An 18,191-nucleotide genomic window follows, 5' to 3' on the forward strand; every position below is an offset into this window, starting at 1 on the left:
CTGGCTTTGAAATCAAAACTTTTGGGTAATTTGGAAAGTCACTCGCAGTTTTGACTCAACAAGTGTAGCGCAGCCTCCTTCCCTCCCTCCCTCTCTCCCATACAGGGAGCCGGCCGGGGGCCCGCGGCCAGCGGCGCCCACCGGGACAGGACAGGAGGGGACGGGAAAGGACAGGACAGAACAGGAGGGGATAGGAAAGGATGGGCGGTCCGGGACGGGACAGGACAGGAGAGGAGAGGAGAGGAGAGGACAGGACAAGACAAGACAGGAGAGGACAGGACCGGTCGAGACGAACCGCTCCGGTCGCAGCAACGGCCGCGGCTTCTGAGGGCGGCCCGCCACAGGCGGAGGGCGCGAAGGGGAGGCAGGCGGGACTGAGCAGCCACGCCACCCAATGGGCACGGGCGCTGTGAGAGCGGCACGGAGCGGAGCAAATGGGACACCAGCGCGGGAGGAGGAAAAACAGCTCGAGAGCCCGGCGGTTCGTTGGTCCCGCCGGTCACCCCTTCCCTTTCCCCGCCGCTGCCGCCGCCACACGCGGTGCCCGCGCTCCGTGAGGCAGCACGGCTGACCTGCTCCGGGTAGGGAGGCTGCGGGTGAAAACCCTTCCGCAGGACGGTAGCTGCTCCTCCCAGGGGTTTATAGGCGGGAGGACGAGGCCGAAGGCAGCGCGTAAGGCGTCCCGCTCCAGGCGCCGGTAGAGGGGGAGCAGGTCCCGGCGGAGGGAGAGCAGGCTCCCACCCCTCCTGCCGAGAACTACAACTCCCAGGAGCCCGCGGGGCACAGCCGGGGGGGGGTCTCTGCCCCGCCTCCTGGGCGCGCCAGCTGCGCGCGATTGGCTGTGGCGCCGCAGTGGCGGCGGGCTCTGATTGGCCGCGGCGGCGGCGGAGGCGGTTTCCGGAAGGGGCGGTGGGAGGAGGAGCGATATGGCGGCGGAGAGCGGAGCGGGGCCGCAGGAGATGATGGAGGGTGAGAGCCCGCCGGGGCTGCTGCTGGGGCTGCGGGGATCGGGGAGGCGCGGCCGGCTGCTCCAGCGCTGCCTTCGGGCGGTGCGGCTGCCAGCTGCGCGCTGGGGGGGGGGGGGGGGTCTGCGGGCCCTCCGGGGTCGTGCAGCCCCCGAGTGTCCAGCGACCGGGGGCCGGGCCCGGCCGGGGCCGGGGTGTCACCGCAGGGCGGGATTCCCGCCGGCTCCGTGCCCACAGCGATGAACGAGTGGGGTTGTGGAGATGGCCGTGACGTAAAAAGTAAAGATAACGAGAAAGAAACCTTCTGGATGGCGCTGGTTTTCCTTAGTGCCCTGGTGAGACGAGAGGAAAGGCTGAGGGGGCCAGCGAGGAGCGTGGTCCAGGCTCAGGGTCGCCACCGGAGCTGTGGCTCGGTGAACGTGAAGGGATCTGGCAGGTTGTTCTGGGGAGGTTGCTCTTATCTGCGAGGATTTTTTTATCCATGCCTTCACTTCTTCGTGTCATTGGTACTATAGTACATGATACTGATTTTTTTATTTTTTTTAAGTCTAAAAGCTCTTAAAATGTAATCGTTCTAATTCCATCTCCGTAATCTTTGGAATTGCACTTCATTGATCTAAGAAATTTCCTTTTTCCTCCAGTCTTCTTCCCAGATTGTTGGTTTTAGGAAGATGTGATGGGAGGAAAAAGTGCATCCAAAATCAAAGTAGAAACAAGGGGTAAGAGGCCTTTTATTTAAGACTAAACCTTTCATTTAGTTAACTTAGGATTTCTACTAACTGCCTAGTCGTTTATGTGAATCCTGGTTATTTTCTCTGCCTGCTGCTCCTGCCCTGTGCCCCGCTGCTGGGAAAAGCCTGATCGTGCCTTTCTGTGTCTTGTGCAGTGGATAAGAGGATCGAGTCCGAGGAGTCGGGGGACGAGGAGGGGAGGAAGCAGGCGGTTCGCTTGGTGACAGAGCTGAGCCAGCAGAGCCTGCGGGATGAGCAGAACGGCGAGAACTCCGCAGGTACCGTGTCAGCCTCAGCACTGCCTCCAGGAGTCCCGGCCGGCCGCGTGTGCACAGCCTGCAGCACCCCCTGTGCTCCTCCTGGCCGGGTATCCATGGGAACCTGCCCTAGAGCCAGCCTCCTGAAAGCTCAATAAATTTGTTGCTAGAATAAAGTTGCCTGCTTATTATGGAACTGCTAGTATTAGAGCTTTGATTTTTTTTTTTTTTTTTGCCTTGCTTATTTACCCATCCATGTTTCTCTTTGATATCAAAATGCAAAGCATCTTTATTCTTTTCTTTTATGGAAATTTAGAAACCTTATGTTGAAAGATTTTTATTAGAAGTTATCATGAGGAGCTTTTCCTAATTCTGCCTTAGTTTATGTCGTTTTTTTGCCTAAAGAATTGCCAGATTCCTTTGGAAGGCAACAAAGACCATTTCTAGATGGATTGAACGAGCTTGTACCTTCTGTTGTTTTAATTTAAAAGTTCTGAGATACCTCAAAATTATATAATTGGGTGTAAACTTTTCCTGCTGCTCCCACTGTTTGCACTAGAACATGGGGTAGAAATACTGACAAACTCTAGAGCCTGTGGATGTTTGATGGAAGGGTTTTCAGTGGCTTGCATGGAACTTGTCAGAGCAGATCCATCTCTGCACACCCTGTGTGGTGATCTCAGCTGAGCTTTTGGTGCAGTCTGAAGTGTAACATCATTCTTTTGACAGTGATGTCCATGTTATTATTATTGTTATTGGGATTCTGGAAGCGAAATAATGAAAGAAATTTTAGTTCTTACAGTGGATCCCTGCTCGTCTTAACCTTGCACATTGAGATTTACCAAAGTATCTCTCAAACTGATAAACTGTTACTAGAATTTTAAATCTCTTCTAATGCACTCTATCTAGATCTAACTTGTTGCTGATAATTTTAGCCCCCTAAATATTACTAAAGAAATGCTCTTCCATTTTTCATGGCTCTGCAAACTGTGCAGTTGATGGAACCATGCAGATCAGACAGAGCTTTCCTTTGCATGCCTGAATCCTGAGTGTTTGCTCAGCTGCCATCATTTAGCTGTGTGTTGGAGGTTGTATTTTGCACTTTGTTCCCCTGGGAATTCTCTGAAAGGAATTACAGAAGTGATGTACTCTCACTCTAGTGAAAGCAAGAAAAGCACATTCAGATTTGTTTGCTGAGTTACATTTGTGTACTGTTTAATATAATGACTGTATTGTTACATTTTCCAAACTGCAAGCATTCAGAAATCTAGGGCAGGAACCAAGCAGAGGAATCATTTTTGAACATTCAAGATACTTTCCACAGCCAGCTTTGAATTTCTCAGCTGAAAGGAAAATGATGAGTTTTCCACATTTTTTCACAGAAGATCTTAAGTGGCTTCAGAACAGCTGAAATTTCAAATTCATCATTTAGCTAATTCTCTGAGGAATAGAGCCTCTGGTTAGAAATCATATAACTGAGCTATTTATAATATTCTTCATGCATATGCACTTTAAGAGTGTAGTTAGGCTTTTTGTTGATTGAAATGCTTGTGGTACTGGGAACTTACATAACTCAGTAATGACTGTTCCCACTGTGGAATTTGAGTTTTCTCAATGGTGGATTTTTTTTTTTCCACCTCTGCAAAGGCATGTGGCTTGCAGGCATGGGTTACACAGAAATTCACTTAGGAAACTTCACAGCCAGAGTGATGGGAATTTTTTCCATTCAGAAGTGTGGAGGAAAGCAATTTGCAAGGGAAATGGCAGTCCTGGCTGTAAAGTGCTTGTAGGAGGGTCAGTTTAGAGGTTTTTTATATCCAGTCACTTCATAAATAAAATGACATATAAATGACTGTAAATTTGCTAGAACCATTTTTCTCATCTTTCTTTCTGTTTTTTTTTTTTGTTTTTGTTTTTCTGCTCTTGAGAGAAAATGTATTTTAACACTTCCCTACCAATACTGATTTACAGCTGATACCAGACACACATCTCCCTCAAGCTGCTGAATGTTTTATACACAGTGCAGAGACTTCATGGCAATTGACTTCAGTACACAACAGCCCTGCCTGTGTGTTCAGTTTTAAATTTATTTTATTTTATTTTTTATTTATTTTATTCTTTTATTTTAGCTATGTGATTTGGTTTTGCAGCTTTGGATTTGAGTGCTGTTTTCCACACTGGCTATCGTGAGAGGTCTCTCAAAGCCATATGTCAAAATTAAGAGGAGCCTCAGAACAGAGTATTTAACACATTACCTAAATCTAGTGTTTATAAATTTAAATATTCAATCTTCCTAGCTAAAGAAAATATTTTTTTTTTCTTGAATGGGGGTTTTTCCTGAAGATTTTTTTCTTTACCATGTGTGTGGTTGGCTTTACTGCTGGACAACTTTAAAATCTCAAAGGACTTGAAACTCAAAAGGTTCCTTCACCATGAGCACTAAGTTACTGCCAGTATCACTCAATACCGGGGGCATAATTTGGATTTTTTCATGTGATATCTCAAATAACTGTTGTTCCAAAGCTGGGCACTGCTCCTGTGGGCTGTAAATTCAGCAAGGCTGCTTGTTTGGCTTGGAGCACTTCTCCCTGAGAGTCTTTGCACCCAGGAAACAGATCAAAGAGCTCCAGCCCTGATAGCAGCAGGGTGGGGTACCCCACTCCCCTGCTGAAGGGCAGAGCTCCTGATATGGAACTAAAATAAGAAAAAGCAGGCATTGCTCACTGCCCATTGCTGACTGGCACATGTGTGTCTGTCAATTTTTGGTGGCATTTCTATCTTGCTGTTCAACATCCCCAAGACTACCAGCTCATTTTGCATTCCCAAAATATAATTTATGTTTCCTGCTATTCTGTGCTATTTAAAAAAGAAAAAAAGAGGATTGCTTTTTCAGTCTTAACTTCTGTGAATCAGCTCAGTGAGTCTCTTTCCTGTTTAAATGTCCAGGCAAGAGCAACAGCCCAAATACAGGAAGGACAGTGATGATCTGTGCACCACCAAACCCTTGGAGTTGGATGGTGGCATTAAAAATGGTGATGCTGGTACTGTTTGTGCCTGCACTGCTGCTTACAAAGCCAAGCATTAGCAGGAAGAACACTCATTAAATAGGAGCACTTGACATTTACAGGGATTTAACCATTCTGGGCTGTGAAAATAGTCACTGCTGCTGGGTTAAGGGATTGAACTTGCATACATGCAGGAGTTAGTGCAAAGCCTTTGGGATGTCACTGTAATTAAAGTTGCTTGAGTTTTTGGTAGCACTCAGAGAAGCTTTGCACAGGAAGTAGAAAAAGCTTGCAAATCGTGTTGTATGTCAGTTTTGCAAAGCTGAATCAGACTTTGTTTTTCTTCAGCAATTGATGCAACCAGCAAACCACCTCCAGCAAATGGGAATGGGCATGAATTATTCAGCATGAATTCTCCAGTAAATTTCCCTCCCTCATGTGCTGTGGTAGAAGCACAGCAAATGCTGGGGTGTTTTCCAGAGCTGTAAAAGCATTTCCCAAGGAAATTCATGCAGTGGCATAAACAGTGTTGTCTGGCATAGTAGGGAGTTCAGCCAAACAAAGGAAGGGAGATCCAGGCAAAAGTGTTCACAACAGTGACATAAAGTGGCAGTGCTAATAAAAACATCCCAAACCCTGAAGAGTGGGATTGCTGAGATGCCAGGTCATTCCTGCCCATCTCCCCAGGCAGTTAGGATTCCTTCTTGGCAAGGTTTTATTGTGTTGTCAGAGGAGCACAGACACTTAGGATGGGGTAGGTGTGAAGGAAAGGCATCCTGCCCATCCTTGAGCCTGCAGTTTCCAGCAGGTTGGGCTGATCTCTGTGTGTTTTACATCTGAGCATGAAATCCTGCTGTAAAGAAAGATTTTCCTGTTACTCTCGTGGCTTTAATGAAGCAGAATGTGTGAACTGTGCCTCTCATGTGCTTGTCCTCCTGAGGAGCATTTGCTCTCAGGGTGGGACTGTTGTCCTGCCTTTGGCTGTGTGGTGCAGGAGCTGGTAATGTGTTTGCCTCTCGTGCAGGAGAAGCAGAGACCCCAGTGGACATGGAGACCATTAGCCTGGACCCAGAGGCTGAGGTAAAGGCAGATTTTTGTCCTTTATTCGGCAGGAAGCAAAGGTAGGCAAAGGCAAGTATTGAAACCTGATTCAAAGATCTAATTCTTCTGAAGGTGCTGGCTGCTGTGATCCTCCCCAGAGCTGATTCAGAGCCTTCAGAGTAGAAGTAGAGGTGTTCTATTTTTCATCACTAGCTGAAACATTTTGTCAGTACTTCAGAATTTTAAATTAGGCATGGATGCACTGAAAGTGTGTCTGTGCTGCAAGAGGCACTGCTGGGCTGTGAGCTTCAGGGAGTCTGTTCAGTGAGCTGTTAGCTGCTGTGAGCCCTGTGCTTTGGAACAGGCACTTACCCAGCCCAGTGCCTTGGCATCAGCAACCTCCTGAGCCCATTAGCAGCAGAGGGTTTGAGCTGCTTTTGAGGCTGGGGAAGTGCTCTCTTTCTCTTTGACTTTCAAATCTGGAGCATCTGGGGCTGAGCAGCACAGATGGAAAGTGCCTCAGCTGATTGCCAGTGCAGAATTAACATTCACAAAACCACTGGTTATTCAAACTGGCAGTGACTCCTGCTCATCTGAGGCCTGGAACTGGAAATGGCAACTTGTGTTCTGATTAAGCCCTAGCAAAGTAGGTAAGAGAACTTTATGCAAAGCTTTATTTATGCAAGAATTTTCCCATTTCAATAAATTTCTGAAGATTTCTAATTTTGGTGGTGCTCAGCCTCAGGAAAGGGCTGTTGCATTGTATGCAGTTGACATTTTGCATTTGCAGTTGACAAGTTCAGGCCATGTGTCTCAGTTGTGGTGGTAAAATCATGTGCCAAACCCATTTTACAAATGCTCTTGGAAGGGAAGTCTCAATGAGCTGCACATTTTGTAATACTATGATTTCCCTAGAACAAAGTACCAGGTTGATTTTTAAAGACCAGATTTGTTTTGGAACAACTGCTAAATCCCTCCATTTCTCTTTAAGGATGTTGACTTGAATCATTTCCGGATTGGGAAGATTGAAGGATTTGAGGTGCTCAAGAAAGTGAAGGTAACAGTCCTGGGGAGCAGAGAATGCCTCTTGGAACTGGGGATTTTGTAGATCTAACCTATAAGAGGACAGATAGACAGTCTCTTTTTGGCTGAGATTTAGTGGGTTTGCTTAATTTTTAGCTGAAAAATGTAATTTTACCTATTTGTCGAGAAGTAATAAAAATCTTGGGATTTTGCCGGTGTGTTTTGGAAGTGGATGAGAGGCAGTGCATCAGGGCACATCCTGGACTGGTAGAGCAGACTGAACATAGAATAATGTGGATGGTAAAGCCCTCGAAGCAGGCCCAGTTAGAACAGGTTGCTCAAGGCCATCTCCAGTTAAGCTTTTGAATATTTCAAAGGATGGAGATTTTGTATCCTCTCTGTGCTGCTGTTACTGTATCTGACCCTTGTGGCTGAAAGATTTCCCTCTGTAGAATTGGAGTATACCAAAAAAAGATTGTATTAAAAAATCAAACAAAACCCAACAAATTCCCTGCAAAACTTAATGGGGGAACCCTCACCCACACCTTTAGTCTGTAAGGCATTACATACAATCCTTCATGGCCATTTTTTTGATTCTTTTTCAACTTTTCCTCCACCATTAGACTCTGTGTCTGCGTCAGAACTTGATTAAGCACATTGAGAACCTGGAGCAGCTGCAGACCTTGCGGGAGCTGGATCTCTATGACAATCAAATCCGCAAGATTGAGAACTTGGAGGCTCTGGTGGACCTTGAGTGAGTCCAGGGTGATCACCAGGGTTAGGTTGGGGTGGTTTGCTACTCACTGTGTTACTCATGCTGTACTTAGACCAATGTTTGTCACCCAAGCCTCTCTCAGGATTAATTTTGGTGCTCTGTGAAGGATAATATCTATTCTCTATTGGTATTTAACCTGTGCAGTACACAAGTTTCATTATCCTGAAGCTGCAAAAAGCAGCTGGAAATGAGCCCTGTGCTGTGTGAGGCAGTGAGGATGGCTGCTGGTTGTAGCTTCCACAAAGGTCCCCTTTGCTCTTGCAGTCAGAGCTCTGGGTAACAGGTGTTTATTCCTGCAAAAATGACAAGAGATTTCAGGTAAGGTTATTATTTTTTAGGAGGTTTAGGGAAGGAGTAAGAACCCTTCCAAGTTTCTGAGTTTCTGACACTTGCCTGGATCACTCTGGAGGTACATTACAAAACTGTTCCCCATGGGGCAGGACTGGCTCACTTCTCACCATCACAACCTTTTCCTGCCCAGGGGAGCCCTTGACATGGTCCTGTCACAGGCAGATCTTGCAGGCAGGCACCTTTCCCAAGGAAAATGCAGATTGACTTCCTCCCACCGTGGCAGCTCCATGGCTGGGCAAAATAATGGCTGACTTCTGCATGTGGCAGGTGATTTTTTTTCCCTAACACACTGCAGAAGTATCCTGAAAGTTTTATTTGTTGTGTTTTCTAATAAAAAGAAATTGCATTCATGACTTTAGGTTTAAGGCCTAGCAAAGGCTTGATCTCTGCAGTCAGGGAGATTCCCCACTGTCACCATGATATTTTCTGAAAAATCCTCTTTGCCCAGGATTTCCTCCCGTGTTTGCTGCTCTGGAATGTGGTCTGGAGGTTGTTTATCCAAACATGTGAATTGTTTTTACTTAATGACCAATCACCATCAGCTGTGTTGGACTCTGAGGAGTCAGTCACAAGTTTTTCATGACGATTCTTGTTAAGCCTTCTGTCTGTATCCTTCTCTTTCTTTAGTATAGTTTTAGTATAACATTTTTAATATATCATATTATATAATAATAAATCAGCCTTCTGAGAACATGGAGTCAGATTCCTCATTTCTCACCTCACAAACACCACACTCCACCAATTTACAAGTGCCTCTTTCAGAATCATCCCTGCCTGATGGGCTGATGAGACCTTTGGTTTGTTTTGCCCCAGGGTCCTGGACATCTCCTTTAATGTTCTTCGACACATTGAAGGACTGGATCGGCTCACCCAGCTAAAAAAGCTCTTCCTTGTCAACAACAAAATCACTAAAATTGAGAACTTGAGCAGCCTGCAGATGCTGCAGATGTTGGAGTTGGGGTCTAATCGAATTCGGGTAGGTTTGCTCTGAGATGTTGGCTGCAGAGTTCTCAGCTCTGCTGTGATATTGGCATTTTCTGAAAGTGCACTGCATTGACTTGGATTTGCAATTTTGTTGGTTTTTCTTGTTCCAGTCACTCCCTGTGCTTATTGCTGTGCATGCTGGAGCCTTTCATTATGCATTAGTGCCTGGCTGCTAAATCACCATTTGTGAATTTGTGTCTTTAATGAACTCCTATATCCCCCATGTGTTTCCTTTTGCAGGGGATGGTTTCTCCCTGCTAGGAAGCCAAGCCTATCAAAACCAGCAGTTGTGTTCTCTTACCTTTCTACAGGCTGGTGCTGAGTCCATGAAACCTATTGAGAGCAAAATGAGTTTGATGTGCAGGTGCCATTGACAGCCTGCTATGGCAGTCAGTCTTGTTTAGGAAGAAAATTTTCTTGAGGCTTTGCTCTGGAATGCCTTTAAAACCTAAAACTTGGTACTGTACTGCTGATTGCTTTGGGGTTTTATTGTGCAGATTGTGACTTTTTCAATTTTAAATCTGTGCTGCTTACAGGAGAGCAGTTATGAGCAGTCTCTCCTGTCCCTAAGGTATGATTCACTGTATTTGCTCAGTTCATAAGAGAACTGGTCAGAGAGATGACACAAAAGACTTGCAACATGGAAAATAAGCTCTTTTTTAAAAAGCTTTTTTTAATTACATGCTCTTTAGAAAATACTCATAGAAGATGAGTGCATTTCAACCAGTGTGGTGTAAGTTGGTGCTGCCCATTTGTAGTCTCTGAGAAATTACTTGTTATGCTAAAAGATTAGGAAAAGATCTGTTTGTCCTCTTTGTTTCAGGACTTGTGGAAGATCACTTGTCTTTGTAGAAGAGAAGGAAACTGCAGCTATTAAAAGCAGCCTTCTAAGGCTGAAATGTGTGCTGCCTTTTTGAAGAGGAAAAATTTTGGTTTGCTCCTAAAGCCAAACTGGACTGAATTGTTTTCCAGGAATTTCTGCTTTGGAAATGAAATTATTTAGGGGGATAAATCTAGAGTGTAAGAACATCAGCCAGGTCAGATGAGGGATTAGGAACCTTAGAGTTTGCATAGGATGGGGGACAGGAGTTTTGGAGAGAAGTACTTGGCTTTTTTCAGAAGCTGAGCAAGCTCAGCACACTGATCCTTACATTGCAGAAGTTGGGTTAAACAAAAACTGTATTCTGTATCTAAGCATCATTGTCATCTGGAAAAAAAAGAAATCCAGCTGGATTTCTGAATTGATACTTAGGCAGTACATTGTCAATTATGTTGTCAAGCCAAGGAATATCTTTTTAACAATAAAATTAGTTTTATTTTATGTGTTTTCTCAGTGTTGAGCCTGAGAATATTAAGAAAAAACAAACAAAAAAAACCCTAAATTGTCACTGTAACACAAGCTCCTTAAATTACTTTATTTTTAGTGGGGTTTTTTCTGTTTGTCTGTTAATTCTATTTTGACTTCTTCAAACAGCAGTGTTCTGTGCCTCTAATTGCTTTATTGGAGTGAGTAACCTGTGACTTGGCTTGGCACAGAGAAATCTGGTGCTGTCTGGGGGTACCCAGAACTCCCGGGCTGGATTTCTCATGGTGTAGAGTGTGTGTTTAAAGCTGGACATACCCTTAACTCTTCAGGGTACAAGCCTGTGGACTCTTCAGGCAGTGTTCTTGGCTCTGAGTGCCTGATTGACTTCTTCCCTTGTATTCAAGCTGTTCTTGCCTACTCAAAGCTCCCAGAGTGCTCTTAGCTGGGAATCCCTCATGACTTAGCGCTTCTTGCTCTGTTTCTTTTGGGGAGCAGAACTTTATGCTTGAGCTGACATACTTAATGCTTTTTTTCCTTAAAGTTGGACTGAGGCAGCTGTAATGTAAGCACTTCTTCACTTGTTTTTAGGTTTTTGTCCCCTCATGTCCATATATTCCATTCCACTCCCTGTACTGAGTCATCAGTATTTCCTCCTCAGGGCTGGAGAAGCTGCCAATGAGCAACAAATCTATAATTTTTCTTGCAAGGTCACAGCAGGGCTAAGTCCATAATCTAGAAGAGGGGTGAATACAAATTTGAGCTGATTACCACTGTATGTTCAGTCTTCTGGCAGCTGTGGGATAGAGGTCCTTTGCTGAGTGTCCATCTTCTCCTTCCCCATGTTGTTGCATGCACAGGTGAGCACCCAGAGTGAGCCAGGTGCTGCTGGACTCAGTGGCCTGGCTCCCCAGCACTACTGAACTGAGATTTTGGCAGGCAGGAAGATGTGGAAAAGCTGAGGTGTCACAGCCTGCCTGAGCACAGCAGGCACACAGCTCTGGGTGTGTCTGTGTCCATATTATTGTTTTTACTGTGACCTCAAGTCTGGTTGTGAAGTCCTTGTTGCTTTTAACAGCATCTTGGTTTTTTAATTCAGAGGCTTTTCCCTGTGAAATAAAAGTGTCTCCTTTTGTTTGCAGAAGCCTTCTGTAATCTTACCCTTTTTTTGCTGCTTTCACTCTTCTGTTCATCTTTCTCCCTTCCTTTGTAACATCCTTGATGCTTCACAGAAATCCTGATTTTCTCTTCCCGATGGCTGAGCTTGAGCTAAACTGGAGCAGTGTCTGTGTTCTCCCAGTACTGTGTGTATTTAAAAAGTGCACATCACTCAGGCTGCTGTGTTCTGCCAGAAGCAAGGCTGTATAGCCACTAGTGAAATCCAATAACACACACCCCTGTGAGACAGCTAACTTTGCTTATGGCAGAGAAGCTGAACAAGTCACCTCTCTGTTGTACAGTCACTGATGTGCAGAGACTAAATTTGCAAATTGTTTCTTTTCTTCCCAGATTCTCTTTCCATTCACTAGTAACAGCTTTTTTTTTTAATCCACAAATGAGTATCTTCTACCCAGGATACACCACATGTTTATAATGTGGCTACAAGGTGACAGCCGCATCTCCCAGGTGGGGTTTTGCAGTAACACTGTCTCCTCTGGTCATTTCACAGGTAATTGAAAACATTGACACCTTGGCTAATCTTGACAGTCTGTTCCTTGGAAAGAATAAAATCACCAAGCTCCAGAACCTGGATGCCCTGACAAACCTGACTGTGCTCAGTATACAGGTACTGTGTTAGAAAAGCCTTGAACCACCCTGTGAGATGGGATCAGCTCTTCTGAGTCCCAGAATCCCAGCATGGTTTGGGCTGGAAGGATCCTTTAAGACCATCTTTCTCCACCCCCTGAAATGGGCAGGACACCTTCCACCATCCCAGGCTGTGTCCCAGGGATCCAGGGGCAGCCACAGCTTCTCTGTGCCAGGGCCTCCCCTCCCTCACAGAGAAGAATTCTTCCTAACATCTAATTTAAACCTTCCTTCCTCCTTTTCCTGTCACTGCATGTCCTTGTGGAAAATCCCTCTCCAGCCTCTTGTAAGCCCCCCATTAGCAGATCTGCAATGTTAGAGTCAAACTTCTGTGCTGGAAGGAAGTGAGATATTCTTTGTGTTGCCTTTTTTCATCCTTTCATGCTACTTGAGATTGACAGACACTGATAAAATTATAAAACAGCTGTGTGATTTTTATGGAAGAAAGACCAGGAAATGAGAGTTATTCCCTTCTTCCTTCCTGAAACACTGTTTCCTAATGTACAATACAATAACACTGAAAGTGTGATGCCAGGTAGTCCTTACAGTCACAGTGGCTCAGTGTCACTGCCTTCTCACTGAGGAGGCCAGAAATGTGAACAAGCCTGTGCTGAATGCAATCTGTCCTCAGTGAGCTTTCAAACAGTTTCTTCCTTTTTTTAAAAGGTGGAATAAAATACACTCAGCTAATTTCTTTCACTGAATCTCCTTCTTATCCATGTGACAATGCTTGTGCATTCTAATATCTCCTAAAGCTGCTGGCAAGACACACTGACCACCAGCTGTGGGTGCCATTATTCTGTAGGACATAAAGAATTAGCATTATATCCTGCAAGAGTGCAGACTAGACCAAGAGTGCAGTGTGATTGAGGTGGTGTAACTTCCTCTCTGGCCTTCCCATTTTTAAAGACCTACAAAATGAACACTAAGACCTGCAAAATGAACACTAAGACCTACAAAATTCATGCACAGGCCTGCTGTTTGTTAAGACACCAAGCCAAAAACTTTCCAGCTGCAACTTCTGATAGGAAGGTCAGAGTCTGATTCCTGCTGGAGACTCCCATGGAACTTCCTCATGCATCAGGGGTGCAGAGATCTGAGCTCCCAAGATCTGTCAGGGGTGCAGAGATCCACCAGCTGAGCTCCCAAGATCTGTCAGGGGTGCAGAGATCCACCAGCTGAGCTCCCAAGATCTGTCAGGGGTGCAGAGATCCACCAGCTGAGCTCCCAAGATCTGTGTGGGCCAAAGCAGACTATTTTCCCTTCCCAGCCATACTTGAGGGGAATGGTTTTCCCCCAGTGAGTGCCATGGGTTTGGGTTTGTTTGGAGGGTACTAAAGAGCTGCTGCACTTGCAGAATAACCGTCTGACCAAGATTGAGGGGCTGCAGAGCCTGGTGAACTTGCGGGAGCTGTACCTGAGCCACAACGGCATCGAGGTCATCGAGGGACTGGAGAACAATGTGAGGCTCTGCCTGACTCTGCAGCACAAGTGCTGCCCTGAGCTGCTTGTGTTAGTGGCTTTTCTGGAAGTTTTTGTGCCCCAGTTTCCCCAGTTAGGTGTGGGTTCCTGAGTCTCTTGAGAGACCATAAATGTCCAAGTGTTTGTTGTATGTTAAAGTTACTTGTGTGGGTAAAGATCCCCCAGATATTCTGGAGTTGAATTGTTTTTGTGACATGGGGAAGGGAGATGTGGTTGAAGCAGTAGCCTGGCTGATCCTCAGCCATGGGAAGGCTCCTGGACACAGCTGCTGCAGCCTTTCAGACAGCAGCTTGTAAATAACCATGAGTGCTTTTCAACAGGACAGAACTGGAGCTGGGAGGAAGAGAGGCCAGCCATGGCATGCAGCTTGCCTTCCTGTCAGTGTACATGTCTGTCTTTTTGGATGGGATGGATTTTGTAGAAGCCTGTATCATTTGCACTCTCACCTAGCAAAAGCTTTTCTAAAATTGTTGAGTTTCCTGCTGCTAAGAGTTTGTTTAACTCTGCTGCTCAAGGGGACACTTTGGATCCTATTTTTAATCCTCCTCTTAATGTACTTTGAGGAAAGCTCACTTTTTAGGAGCCTTTGGCTGGCAGTTGCCATCCAGCCAGTAACTGCCTTCATTTTTGTCACATTTGGGAGGGTCAGTAGCCCAGCTTAATGGAAAACAATCTTTCTCTTTCCATATAGGCAGCAAGAGTTGGGCTGAATGTGAGCAGCTGGCAATAATGTCTGCTCCTGACAGTTTCCAACTCTGGGCCTGGAAAAAGTGGCACAGAGAAGATGAAAAGAAATCAGATCTAATATTTTTGTGTTTGCTTTGTCTAGAACAAACTCACAATGCTGGACATTGCAGCCAACAGAATTAAGAAGATCGAGAATATCAGTCACCTAACAGAGCTGCAGGAGTTCTGGGTAAGCACAGGCCAGAGCTGTTTCCCAAAATGTCTGTGCCACAGTGGGGGAAACCCTTCAGATGGGCAGCACATGGACATGTGTGCCCTGGAGGGAGCTCTTCTGGTTCTGGTGATGAGCTTTAAGGTCTTGACAGTCTGCATAGAGTGTGTGGTGGTTCTCCCTAGGGAAAGGGAAGAGCTTAAAAATGTCTTGCTGAGTGGTGAGGAGCCTGTCTGTGCCTAGGAAATAGGCCCTGCCTTCATGCCCAGGTTGGTTATGAAACAGCCCCACACGTCCTATTTCTGCAGCTCTTCTTTCTGTAAGTGAGCATGGCAGAGTACCAGGGGAAGCACAGAGCTTGTGTCACTGGGGTATTTTCTGAAAAATCACTTGGCCAGGATTTTTCTCCTGAGAAGCTGAGAAGCCTCAGAAAATAAATGTAAACAATAATTATCTGATTGCTTGGGATGTGGTCTGGAGGTTGCTCACCAACAGGTGCATCTTTGATTGGTTCCATGTGAATTGTTTTAACTTCATGACCAATCCCAGTCCAGCTGTGTCAGGACTCTGGTCAGTCACAGGTTTTTATTAGCATTCTTGTCTTGCCTTCTGATGTATCCTTTCTCTTTCTTTAGTATAGTTTTAGTATATCATTTATTATTTTAATATAATATCATAATATAATAAATCAGCCTTCTAAGAACTTGGAGAAAATTCTGATCTCTCACCTCTTCCTGGGACCCTCACAATACCACAACCAAATTAATAACCACAAGCTTGTTCAGAGCAGCGTTCCTATATTTATATTTATGGTGTTATGAAGAAAACTAAACCAACTTCTGGTTCCATTCCTGTGAGGCTGATAACAGCTTAGGATTGCTTCTGTTTCTTTCTGGCACCCTGAATTGCTGAGCTCCTTGGCTTTCCTAGGTCGGGTCAGGAAATTCAGAGATGCCCTGTCCTGAAGCATCAGCACTGTGCACAAACGTGCTGATGTGAGAAAATGGAGAAGCAGCAGCAGATGTTGATGAGCTGGCAGGTGCTTTAGGTCTTGTAGAGTCTCTGCATTCAAGGCTGGGAATAAGAGCTGTGCTGTGTAATGTCTGACATTTGGGGTGATTTAAACTCTTGGGCAGATGCTGAGACCAAAGGAGTGGAAAGCAGCTTCAAATGAAACCCAGCTGGAGTCTGCAGCCCAGGGTCCTTAGATGGTGTTCCTCATCTTGCAGTGTGGCTGAGGAGCCAGCCAGCAGTGTTACCTGGCCATGCCTGTCTGTAGGGAGCTCTTCAAGGAGCATTTCTCTTTTTGAGAAGCCCATTTAACTGCTCATTAGTCTTTTGGGCAGTAGAGGTGAGGCAGTGCAGTGTGGCTGGTGTGGGGCCTGCCCTGATCCTGTGCAATTTTCTTCCTGTTTTCCTCTTTGCTGTTGCTGATAGAAGGTGTCTGCACTGGTTGCACTTGTACTGAAAGGAGAGACCAGAGCTGAGCTTGGCTGGATTCCTTTGCAAAAGCACCAGTGTGTTTAGAGTCCTTTGTCAGAGCAGAGAACTGGCCAAGATCTGTCAGCTGAGCACAGAAAATGCCCTCCTGGCTTTGTTCCAGCCTTCCAACACTATGTTTAAAAAAACTGATTTGTTTGAAAAGGAGCAGGGCAGAATTTTCAATGGAAACCAGTGTTGTATCTCCCAATTTATATTTTTTTTCACTGACTGCACAGTTGAAGCCACATAAAAGTGTCCTTTAACACCTTAAGTAAACCAAATTCAAAATCCTATCCACTGTGATGGTCCTCTAGCAGTTTCCCAGTAGCACATCCCCAGTGGAGGGACTGAGATGTCTGAAGGTTGAGTGACTTGGCTGAAGTAACATTGTGTTGTGCTGTAGCAGAATGAGACAATCCAGTGAGGTTTTTTGTATTTTATGTGAAGGTGGCATTGCTGCAGTGATTCTGTATCCAAAAGCAAAGGGCTCTGTTGTCTCAGGGTTGGACAGCTTGGGGCCACCTTGCAGCTTTGCTTCCTTGTTGGACACCTGAAGCACTCATTCCTTTGTGTGCAATTGCTGAGCCAACAATGAGGCAGGAGAAGAACTCAAATCAGAGAGCTTGGCATTTCCTCTAGAGTGCAGAATCAGGTTTTGCAGGGAAATTTATGTAGAGGAGAGAGGAAAATGTTGCTTTTTTTGTCAGTTTGGGACCTTTTTTAATGTTTCCTGAGAAGTCATAAAAGTAAAGGTGGGTGTCACAGTGGAAATAAATTATGATATAAAGATTTCCAGCCCATAAATGCACAGTGGAGTGGGAGATGGTGTGGAGACTGGCCTGGTGCCTTGCAGGGTTTCTCCTAGCACCCTGCTTGGGCTGGATCTGCTGTCTGAAGGGTGGGACATCTGCCCAGCAGCCAGGACAGCGTGGGGGAGTTGGGTTTAGTGCTGAGCCTGGCCTGTGAGACAGGAGAGCTCATCTCAGGGCTCCCAGGACAAGAAGGATCTGGTAGGGAAGGTGTTTGTGGGCGGTGCTGCCCCGGTAGCAGTGACACAGCACCACCACTGCTCTCCTTTCCTTGGGGCTCCCTGTGGGTGTGAACATGGCTCTGTGTGTGCTCTGCAGATGAATGACAACCTCGTGGAGAGCTGGAGCGACCTGGATGAGCTGAAAGGAGCCAAGAATTTGGAGACTGTGTACCTGGAGAGGAACCCCCTGCAGAAGGACCCTCAGTACCGGCGCAAAATCATGCTGGCCCTCCCGACCGTGCGGCAGATCGACGCCACCTTCGTGCGGTTCTGAGCCTCCTGTGCCCTCCCTCCCCTGCCCTCCTCTGAGAAATGTCCCAGCAGGGTTTTTTATCCACTCACCACTGCCCAGGTCTTCAGTACACTAACACACACAGGGCAAAAAGTCAACAGAAAGCACTGAAACCAGGTCTCGTGTACAATGCACTCATTGTTTTTGAAATGTTGTTATTATTATTATTAAATCTTAACACAAGAGCCTTCAGTGTGCCTGTGGTTTTTATTTCGTGGAGGGGGGTGGTTTGCCTGCTGCAAACACCTTTACCAGAAGGTGTTTGCAGCAGGCTGAATCCACGGGAGGCACTTGCTGACCACTGGTGACTCTGTGACACAAGTTCAGGTCAGGAGTGTCCTCACAAACACCACCTCCAGATCAAGGCTCAACCGTGGCCTGCAAAAAGGTGAAAAAAGATCTGACCCAGGTTAGTTACCAGGTATACCTGGTGGTACAGCCTGGGGCTGCAGGGGGAGTAGTCTTTTTGTATTCATGTTTTCAAACACAGCTACAAGCTTGTGAGAGGACTGGGGACAAACTGGTGTTAATATATTAATGGTGAGCCAGGTAAGGGTTTGGTAGCACTTTGTTGCAGACAGAAAACCCGAATCACATCCTGCTCCTACTGAAATGACAGTGGAGTATTGCTGTCCCTCTGCACCTGTGTTTGATCTGGGCCCTTGAACTGCATCTCTGCAGCAGTTAAAAAAGCCTGGGAAGCACTTGCCATCTGCTGCTGTTTGTCCAGCAGCCATGTCATCATCCAGGGGAACAAGGAAAACAC

General features: G+C 45.9%; 1 protein-coding gene across 2 annotated transcripts; it reads left to right on the forward strand.

Annotated features, from left to right (window-relative positions):
* The first annotated feature begins 863 nt into the window (after positions 1-863).
* Positions 864-17,610, forward strand: PPP1R7 (protein phosphatase 1 regulatory subunit 7). Of its 2 annotated transcripts, XM_066556677.1 has the most exons (11): positions 864-969; positions 1,607-1,684; positions 1,852-1,974; positions 5,983-6,038; positions 6,991-7,056; positions 7,646-7,776; positions 8,962-9,124; positions 12,105-12,221; positions 13,599-13,703; positions 14,553-14,639; positions 17,231-17,610. In XM_066556677.1, the coding sequence occupies exons 2-11, from the start codon at positions 1,642-1,644 to the stop codon at positions 17,405-17,407; spliced, it is 1,068 nt and encodes a 355-aa protein (XP_066412774.1). In that variant the 5' UTR covers positions 864-969; positions 1,607-1,641; the 3' UTR covers positions 17,408-17,610. The 2 variants fall into 2 exon arrangements, with proteins under 2 accessions (XP_066412774.1, XP_066412775.1); XM_066556678.1 differs by lacking the exon at positions 1,607-1,684 and having other exon boundaries at positions 892-969.
* Positions 17,611-18,191: the final 581 nt, after the last annotated feature.

Source organism: Molothrus aeneus, chromosome 10 (genome assembly GCF_037042795.1).
Source record: "Molothrus aeneus isolate 106 chromosome 10, BPBGC_Maene_1.0, whole genome shotgun sequence".
NCBI lineage: Eukaryota > Metazoa > Chordata > Aves > Passeriformes > Icteridae > Molothrus > Molothrus aeneus.

Bases quoted from the DNA above. Each gene is read 5' to 3' on its own strand.
- PPP1R7 (XM_066556677.1), top strand. From the start codon at position 1,642: ATGGGAGGAAAAAGTGCATCCAAAATCAAAGTAGAAACAAGGG. The intron at 7,777-8,961 runs GTGAGTCCAGGG...GTTTTGCCCCAG, and splicing joins GAGGCTCTGGTGGACCTTGA to GGTCCTGGACATCTCCTTTA. The intron at 12,222-13,598 runs GTACTGTGTTAG...CTGCACTTGCAG, and splicing joins TGACTGTGCTCAGTATACAG to AATAACCGTCTGACCAAGAT.